General features: G+C 40.7%; 1 protein-coding gene across 2 annotated transcripts; it reads left to right on the top strand.

Moving 5' to 3' along the window:
* Positions 1 to 2,117: 2,117 nt before the first annotated feature.
* On the top strand, positions 2,118 to 4,848 carry LOC147898337 (glycerophosphodiester phosphodiesterase GDPD1, chloroplastic-like). Of its 2 annotated transcripts, none has more exons than XM_087379664.1 (10): positions 2,118 to 2,275; positions 2,483 to 2,617; positions 2,705 to 2,886; positions 2,963 to 3,025; positions 3,121 to 3,201; positions 3,309 to 3,509; positions 3,589 to 3,684; positions 3,776 to 3,863; positions 3,955 to 4,063; positions 4,482 to 4,848. In XM_087379664.1, the coding sequence occupies exons 1-10, from the start codon at positions 2,269 to 2,271 to the stop codon at positions 4,660 to 4,662; spliced, it is 1,143 nt and encodes a 380-aa protein (XP_087235790.1). In that variant the 5' UTR covers positions 2,118 to 2,268; the 3' UTR covers positions 4,663 to 4,848. The 2 variants fall into 2 exon arrangements, with proteins under 2 accessions (XP_087235790.1, XP_087235791.1); XM_087379665.1 differs by having other exon boundaries at positions 2,963 to 3,029; positions 3,128 to 3,201.
* The last annotated feature ends 4,582 nt before the right edge of the window (positions 4,849 to 9,430 follow it).

The following is a 9,430-nucleotide window of genomic DNA, read 5'->3' as shown; positions in this document are numbered from 1 at the left end:
TAGGATAATTCAGTTATTACTGCATTTTAAATCGGAAAAAACATGTATTTGAACCATTTTTTTGAATCAAAATTTTTTTTTTGGATGAATTAATGCAACTTAGCACTCCACCACAAAGGCTTCTAACACTACTTGACAAACACTCTAACTATGCACATCCCATCATAGCCATGACATGTTCACTGGGGACTTACTTTTTGAAAATGATACTGACGTATTCTACCTTCCCTACATCTTATTGTTTTGAATTTTTGGGTTGGTGCCAAATAATACAAGAATCATCCTTATTCCCAACAGATGTAATTGACCAAGCCAAAAGACCTTGAGTCTTGGCCTTACACTCCACATTCCTTGGCCAAAGGGCTTCCATGGCTACAAGTGCGAGGTACCTAGAAGCCATCCACATGCAAAATTACTTAATCTCACTCTATATCATCCCTACAAAATAATTACACTGTATAATAGAGTATTCAAAGCCATGAGCAACATGGTCCAAAGTGGCATTAGTGCTTTTGTGACCCTCCATGTAACATATCCTGAATCAATTTAAGAGGAGGGAGAGGCAATACGAATAGCCATTTTTTATTCTAATAAGCCTCAAGAGAATGATTCTAGTAAAGAACCCACCTGTTATGGTAAAAGCCCCAACCCCTCACAATTACCTAGGCACCACCACATTATAGAATTTTATTAAAAAAAGGGTGTCTTTTAATCATACAATATCCACACATAGGAAATTAATAGGCCTTAAATGCATGTGATATTTACATATAGTGACTCCTTGAAGATTTGACATCAATAAGAAGACTCTTATACAAAGTCTAGAAAAATCTAGGGAACATAGACAATGTGGATGAAGGCCATAACTATTCTAGAGACTATCTCAATATTTGTCATTTGTTTTGTCTTATTTTGCTTCTCTAGACTTTTAAGCTTTTCCAAGTCCCCTTGCCTAGATTTGGTAATGCTTGACACATGGTTCAAGAATGAGGCAAAGAATGAAATTTCAATTTATAATGGCTTGCATAAAATCACCGTTTAAGCATAAAACAATAAAAGTTAGACAGCACAAATGAGATATTCCCTTTTTTGGCAAAAGATTGAGACATTTTTAATTATAGTGAAAAGTATCATGATGTAGTGTTGATTGGAAAAAACGATGTAAACCAGAAGACTAAATTTATCCTAGTGGACAAAATCATGATGAAGTATTGATTGGACCAAAAAAAGTGAAAACCGGAAGACTGAATTTAAGAATTTTATTGCAGTATTAATTTTAAAATCTTATCCATGATTTTGATATTTCCAAAAAGGATCTTATGGTTATAATACACTATTCCTTAACATTCAAAATATTTGTATTCTCTTGCAAAGTTCAATTGAGTACAATTTCTTGAAAGATATTTGAATTTCAACAATTATTACATAGCCATAATTGGGAAAGATACATGATCTTACTCTACAAATGCATCCTCTTCCATATGGACCCCTACATTGAATGGCTAGGAGGCTAGGAGAAGGAAGTAGAAAAGCAAGAGCATAAAGCTTGATTGTCGTCTAGGAAAAGGAAAAAGGGTAGGTAGAATATGCCATGGGATAATTCATTTGTGTGGGTGGGTTAATCCTTATAGTACATAGTTGCAATACTTATAGCATACTTTCACTTCAAAGCAATATATGCAGTATATCTGGAATGCTGGATTTGATTGGTCTAAAGCCTCCGTGGTCACGCTCGAATTGTTTCATGAAACCTTGTGACGTTTTCCCATGTTTTCTAACAGTAGAACTATATATGTGATGGAGGGTGCAAGTTGCTTTTCTGGTTAAGTAAGGCGACGTCGTCCAACAATGGAGAAGAAATTACGAAGCATAAGAGCATCCTCCAATGGATATGCAAAGGCATATGCAGCCCAAGATCCGCACTGAAATTCGGATACCACGACTGAATTGGTTTCCAATTATGCCACACCGTTCCACAATCACGAAAGTCGGCATCCAATTCCTCTACAGCTTTCCGTGTTGACAAAAGCAGAGACTGACATTGTACCAATGCCCATGACCCGGTGATAGTTCTAGCCCGTGTCCTTATATTGGCTTCAAGCTGAAGGTGAGGCAAGGAATTACCAAGAAGCGAACAGAGCAAAGGGAGTGCAATTCCACAAGGAAGGTGTAGAATAGGACTGTGCCACGGGCAGAGAAGTGATATAATTATTGGAAGCGTTGGAACTACTCGTTGGAGAAAGCTAAAACTCCTTTCGCAACTTGCACATGGAAGGTCTGATATCGTATTGAATTAGCGTCGTAAACCAAAATCTGGCATTAATCTGTCGTACTCATTTCCAGTATTCTTTGATATCTTTGTGGACCGCTTGGTGTTCCATCATCTATTGCAGATTGTGTAGCGCAGCCATTCTTATATTGATGTTCTTCTCGTTCTTTGATATCTTTGTGAACCGATTGTTGTTCCAATCATCTGTTGCAGATTGTATAATGCAACCATTCGTATATAATCAATTGACGGTCGCTGATGTTCGTGTCGTTCATCCTTGCAACGAAGCCACCGCCTGTCCAGACGCTGAATATTACAAGGGGCCATCAATGGAGGCTTTCTGGGGAGGTAAGGCCTGCTTTTTTCTTTCGCGAATTATGCCACGAACAAAATTCGGAGGCTTCCCTGCCTTGCTGATCTTTTACATTCTTGTAGACGCGAGGCTGCACAATGGCGAATCCCGGTTGGTGGTAATTGGACATCGTGGCTGTGGGAAGAACAAGAGACCAGGGGAGGTTCTTCATGATTACAACAGATCATCGATCATGGAGAATACAATCATCTCGTTCAACCACGCCGCTGAATGCGGAGCTGACTTTGTCGAATTTGATGTGCAGGTTCGTTCAGAGTCTTTCAGTAATTTGCAAGTGTCTAGGTGGAATGCCATAATTGAGTGCCTCTATTCACAAGCAGGTGACCAAGGATGGCTGCCCCATCGTGTTTCACGACGATTGCATTGTTGTGCTCACAGAGGAGGTGCGTTTACACAGTTGATGATATGGCCTCTCTCGAGTTTGTAAAAAAGAAATCAGCAATGTTTCTGTCGATCATGTTCTATGGTGGTCTCGCAGAAAGGAGTCCTCGCGAAGCGTATACCAGATCTGACCCTCGAAGAGTTCTTATCGATAGGTTGCCAAAAGAACCCAGCAAAGGTACAAAATTATGGACATCTGAGAGGTTGTGCATTTCTACATTTCCGTGATGAGGCTCACGGTATGGCTTTACGTTGTGCTGATCATGTCACGCTGGCACTGCTCAGCCTGGCAAAGCTTTGCTTCGAGAAGCATTTGATGGCAATTTCGCAGCCTGGACAGCTTCCATTGACGACAGCCTCTGCACCCTGCAAGACGTTTTTGAGCAAGTCACACCATCCTTAGGATTCAACATTGAGCTTAAGTTCCATGATACTGAACCGGTCGATGAAACTGAAATCAGGCGCACGATAGATGCTACCCGGCAGGTGATTAGAGGCACTACTTTGCTCGGGCTTAATAGTACCCCATGGATGATTACTTACGAATGTTTTGGGCGTGTGCAAGGTAGTTGAGAAATGCGCTGGGGGTCGCAAGGTTTACTTCTCTAGTTTCCACCCGGATGCAGTGCAAATTCTTAGGAAAGAGCAAAGCGCTTATCCTGTGAGTCGGTCTTGGATGTGATTCGTGCGCAATGTTTCCCTCGAATTTACGCATCTGGCTGCTCGGCTAATATAAATCCTTTGCGTCGCAGGTTTTCTTTTTGACGGACGGTGGCGTGAACATTTACGTGGATCCGCGAAGAAACTCGATAGGGGCAGCCATCCAAGTGTGTCTAGAAGGTCGACAAACCTTCAATAATTCGCTATCTGAGGGAAATTTGGTTACTGCCATTCTACATAAACCCTTCCTAATCTTGTTTGTGATCTGCAGGCGGGCTACAAGGAATAGTTTCTGAAGTGAGAGCCATATTACAGAACCCGCAGGCAGTGAATCGCATACACGAGGCTAGCCTATGTTTGCTTACATATGGTGAAATGAAGTAAGTCTTGTAAACTAGCTAGTAGGATTCGTTGAGCTGCACCTGCTATATTTCATTTTCACCTCTCAAAACTATTTCCTCAATTTTGTCAAATCTTCAAAATTTTATGCAATTCCTTTATATTTTAAATTTAAAATCTTTTCTCAATTTTGTAAAATCTGCAAAATTTTAGGAAATTCAGTTATATTTTCGCTTCAATATTGCAAATTCTCAAGAAAAACCTTTAAATTTTTGAAATCCCAAGTTCTATGATTTGTTCAAAAAAATGTTTTCTCTCCATTGATAATTTGGAGAGAGTTTTTTCTTTTCTTTTCTTTATTTTAAATTTATTTTATTTTTTATTTTTAAAAATTAATCTTGAACCTTTTTTAATTTGTTTTTTATTATTATTGACATGAGGTAGCTGATGATTGTGCAGCAACATAGCAGAGGTATTGCACAAGCAAGAAGAGAGCGGTGTGGACGGAGTGATCGTGGATCATGTACAGGAGATGGTGGTAGAATCGCGCAAAACAAAGCGCCCAGTGGTGTGTGGGTTGGTGCATCCCAATAATCCATTGCCATCGCCTTTGCTTCCAGAAGCTATCCCAGCAAGCTAAAAGCAAGCCCGTGGCATATGTACAGATAGAAATGTGGCTCCTCTTGAGTGTGCCATCTAGGAGCACACAATGTCAAGATCTCGAGCAAGCGGCGCATTTCTACAAGGCTTGGCTATCATGTGTCTTTTATATGTCCACGGAGTGAGGCATTCACTCGATGTATAGCCCTCCACCCTCGAGCCCCTGTTTTTTCAGTGATTCCCTAGGCCACTGCTTTGTTCTTTGAAAAACAACTAGTTCTTTCTTTCAAAGCATTTCTTCCTCAATCAACAAACCATGGTTGACTAATTTGTATGGTTGCTTTTTTCAAGCATAAATAGAAAGTTCTCTCTCTAGAAAATGTGGCTCCATCACCAATACAAACTTTGGGCTCTTAGACCCCCTTACATGGTCGGTAATGTATAAAACTCTCTCTTTTCCTTCTTAGCATTGATGTTAGTGGGGCAAATCATGGACATGGGTGCATTTTGTCTCACAAATATCTTTGAGTTAATGTAAATCCATTTATTTTTTATAAAAATGGCCTCACTTGCAACAGGTAGGTGACTTGCAACCCATTTTATGGCTACAAGAACTTTAATAACTTAAGAAAACTAAAAACAAAATGCCCACTTATGTTAGGGGGAGGGAGGAGGTCGAACCCTAGAAAGACAGGTCACTAGCTGACTATGAGGGACATACTCTTAGGAGAATTTGGACTCAAAAAGGGCCTCTTAGATTAAGCTTAACATTTGTGATTAGCAAACCAGCCAATGGGAAGGCTTGAGCATTAAAATAATGGAGGATTCCACATTTACCTCTCATTGGTGAAGAGACTTCCTTGGGTCTCCTACGCTCCCACTTGCCTGGGACATGTACTCCCCGGCCTTGACTTTTCACTGGCCCCCCTATCCTCCTCTCTCTCTTGGTGGGGCTCGAAATTTACACGGTTTTTTTCGGCCAAAAAAATCAAAATTTTGAAAAAGTATCCCCACCCCCCAAACACCTCCAAGGAGTCCCCCAAACTATCCCCATTGACTCACAACCTTTCTGTTAGCCTCTTTCTCCTCTCAACCTCCTCTCAACCTATTTCTCCTCCCATTCGCCTCCACTTTACTTTCTCCCATTCTTTCTATGACAGTGAAGCACTTCCCTTTCCTACACCAAAGCTATCAATTCAATGTTGTGTGGGTCGTATTTTGGAGGATGACATTGATGCTTGGATTGCTCAAGAGTTTAGGCTAAATTTATTGGGTCACAATGCAACCATCTGCAATAGGTCCATTCAAGGTTTTCAAGAAAGGGTAGAGCAAAGAAAGAAAAACATTGGAAGGGTCACATTGTTGGGGTTTTATAATATAAAAAAGGTGAAGGTTCAGCACATGTACATGGCTCGAGATATGAACTTGGACCCTACAAATGGAACTTGCATTCCTTCAACTTGTATCCCACTTTCACATTGTTATTTTTGCATTAAGGCACTTCATTTGTCCATTCTAATGTGTATGTGTATCTGTATGTGTATTTGTATGTGTGTTGAGGGAGGGTGTGTTGTGGAGGGATCAGTAGGGAGGGGAGGAAGTGAGACAGAGAGAGATAGAGAGAGAAAGAGGGGCGAGGGGTATCAGGGAGAGAGTATGGGTTGTATGAGGGACAGAGAGTAGGGGGGGGGAGGGGGGGGGGGGAGAGAGAGAGAGAGAGAGAGAGAGAGAGAGAGAGAGAGAGAGAGAGAGAGAGAGAGAGAGAGAGAGAGAGAAGTTGGGACTAGGAGTGTGTGTGTATGTAGATTTAATAATCCCATCAATAAATGAACCATATAATTAATTCACTCATTTGGATAATTATAAAAAGCAATAAATTGAACTTTTTTAAAGAAAACTAAATTGAAGTAACCTTTGACTATATTGCAATCCAAAAATTTGGTAAGGAAAGCAAGAGGATAAGCAATAGAATTTTTCTTTATAGTGAATTTGCAAACTTTAAGCAAAGAATTAGTACAAAAGTGTCAAATCCGTTAGGTAGTCTAGGCTCCGAGGTCAGGGTCCACTTACCTGCCACCATCCAAATCAACCAGTTGTTAGAACAATGAAGTTGAATTTGGGTAGACATGTAATGCCTGTATAGGGCCTGTATCCTCTGGCTTGTTACCACTTGAACTTGAACAAACCTTTTGGAATTCTAAGGTAAAAAGAAGCTTTAAAGGAAATTTAGCAAGAAAATAGTAGGTTCTTAAATTTTAAAGCAAAAAAAAAGGGAACCTAAATATAGTTCTAGAGGATAACAGATAAAAGTGAAGGTGACCAGGGGGCTTACTCAATTCAAAAATAGAATGAACCACATAGTGCTCAGCCAGACAAGAAAAAAGTGAAGGGATGAAAACACTCCTTGTGTAAAAAAGCCTAACAAATCAAGAAATTACCTAAGTAGATTAATTTGTAAAGGAATTAAATGGTGAAAAATATTTTTCTTTAAAGATAACAAAAGAAATTGATAGAGTTTGAATATGGGTCAATGTTAGCTTGGGTGTAGCCAATCGCGAAACTATTTTTTAGGCCATTTTGGAGCCGCGAATGCGATGTGCTTCTGGGTGAATATTTGAATTTTACACGGGCCCACGCTCTCGTTGAAAATTTTCCCGACATCATGAAGGCACACTAGCGTAATAAAGAGACACAATCTATTTGTTCAGAACATTGCATAGCTCGACACATGGCATCTCTACACTACTTCGCACAGCACAATCTCTGGCCTACACCACCTGATCACTTATCATCATGCAGCCTTTTGCTGCTACAGCTTTGCCACCTGTCACTGGAAACGCACCCATGCAAATCAATAAAATTAAAGGTTGGCTTGGAGAGACCACTGCACTAGTTCTTGCCATAGTAATTAGATGCAATCTATCATTCTGAACACCACCGCAGCGCAGTCTCTGGCTTGACCACCTGTCATCATGCAGCCTTTTGTCGCTTCTTTGCTCGCAGCCCATGCAAATCATAGGTTGGCTTAGAGACACCACCGCGCTAGTTTTTGGCATAATAATGAGACGCAATCTATCATTCTGAGCATCACCTCAGTATCATCGCCCAGAGTTCAAGGTTGTCTTGGAGAGACGACCACATTGGTTCTTGGAGCTATAGCTCCATTACCTATTTTTACGTATTATGGGAGGAGATCTATGAAAGCCATCGCGCTGGTTCTTGGAGTTATATATTTGTGTACCAAGGAAAATGTATTCCGTTGTGCAACCAAGCAAAATGCAATTGACGATATGGCCCTTGAGGGGTACCCTTTGGGGCAAGGGCCACATTTACATGCATTATACAATATCCACGATGCCATTGGACAGAAATGGCATGTCAATATTGCCCTTGCCCCTAAAGGGGCCCCCTCAAGGGCCATATCATCAATTGCATTTTTTGAAAGTTTAGTTGTGTTTTTCTAGATGTATCTCCATGCAACCACAATGGTGGCGTCGTTGGAGTTATTTTAGCGCTATTTTGGTCATACACCAAGGAAATTGTAGTCCTTCTTTCCTAGTATTTTAGTCCTTGTTGAAGTAAATATAAATGATGGCAAAAATACAATTTATCGAGTGAAAATTGAGCAAAAGAGATCACAATGTACATTTACATCCAATAATAGGTTATATAAAAATTATCAACTTATACCGAGCAAAAATTGAACAGAGGATCTTACATTTATAAAAACTCAGCAATTGCTAAGAGCCTTAAACAAAAGGTTGCAGGTAGCGGCCATAACCATTCAAATACAAATATAAAAGTTAACAACAGTGCATACTGAGAGCCTCCAATTAAACAAAAAGAGATTACATAAATGCCTTAGAGACCAAAATATTACATCCAGTGAGCCAAAAGATGATTGAGCTCACCCAAAAGTTTACATCCAGCCATTACTAAGAGCCTTGTCTGAGCAAGAGAGAATTTGTACAACTCAGTTTTCCACCAGTCTAGCTTGTTGCATTAAAATTTTTTAGGGAGCCAAAGGAGGATACGATGGAGAGGCCGACAACATGCACATTGCCAGGACTCAAATGATGCCCCCCCAGCAAGTCGAGAGTACTCTGCTCTGAAAATATTGAGGCCTTCATCGACATCTAGGGGGAACCCATAGCACAGCCATAAAGAGGCCTCTATGAGCATGTTATCTAAGGTGATGACATTCAGATATATGGGGAGTCGCCTGTGGGAATGAAGGGTATCCAGTAGTGCTAGCATTTCTACTCCAGGTGAGTGCAACGCAATCACCTTATATGAGAAGGCAAATATTATTGGGATCAAAGAGCATCGAGGGGGGGTGGTACTAGGCATGCTGAAGATGAGTGGGTGAGCAGAAGATGAGAAGGGGAGCAAATGCACTGATGAGAGTTGGAGGAGGGAGCATAGATCAAAGTAGAGCAGGGGCAAAAAAGAGCTAGAGGAGGGGTGTGGAGCAAAGTAGCACAGCATGGGTGGATCTAAGCAACATAGTAAAATGTCAAATGCCACGAATCTTATATATAATATAAAGTTCAAGCCACTGCAGTGGCTGGTGGAGCCCGGGGTTCCATCCATATTAATTGCAGGCCACCGCATTGGAATCCCCTAGACGACAGGCTGGTAATCATGAAGAAGACGCCATGTGGTGCCACTCCGATGGTTGGTAATTAACTTAGCCACAACAGACGTGGCTGATGAGAGCCACCACCACTGGGCAGTAATTCTCATTATCATGTCTAATCACTCATTACCATGTCTAGTCACTCATTACCATGCACTCTAGTTCTCTA

Source organism: Dipteris shenzhenensis, chromosome 9, assembly GCF_047967505.1.
Source record: "Dipteris shenzhenensis isolate YYH24624 ecotype China chromosome 9, Dip_SZ_1.0, whole genome shotgun sequence".
NCBI lineage: Eukaryota > Viridiplantae > Streptophyta > Polypodiopsida > Gleicheniales > Dipteridaceae > Dipteris > Dipteris shenzhenensis.
Note: the sequence above shows the minus strand (reverse complement) of the source record. Positions and strands in the feature narration are given on the sequence as shown.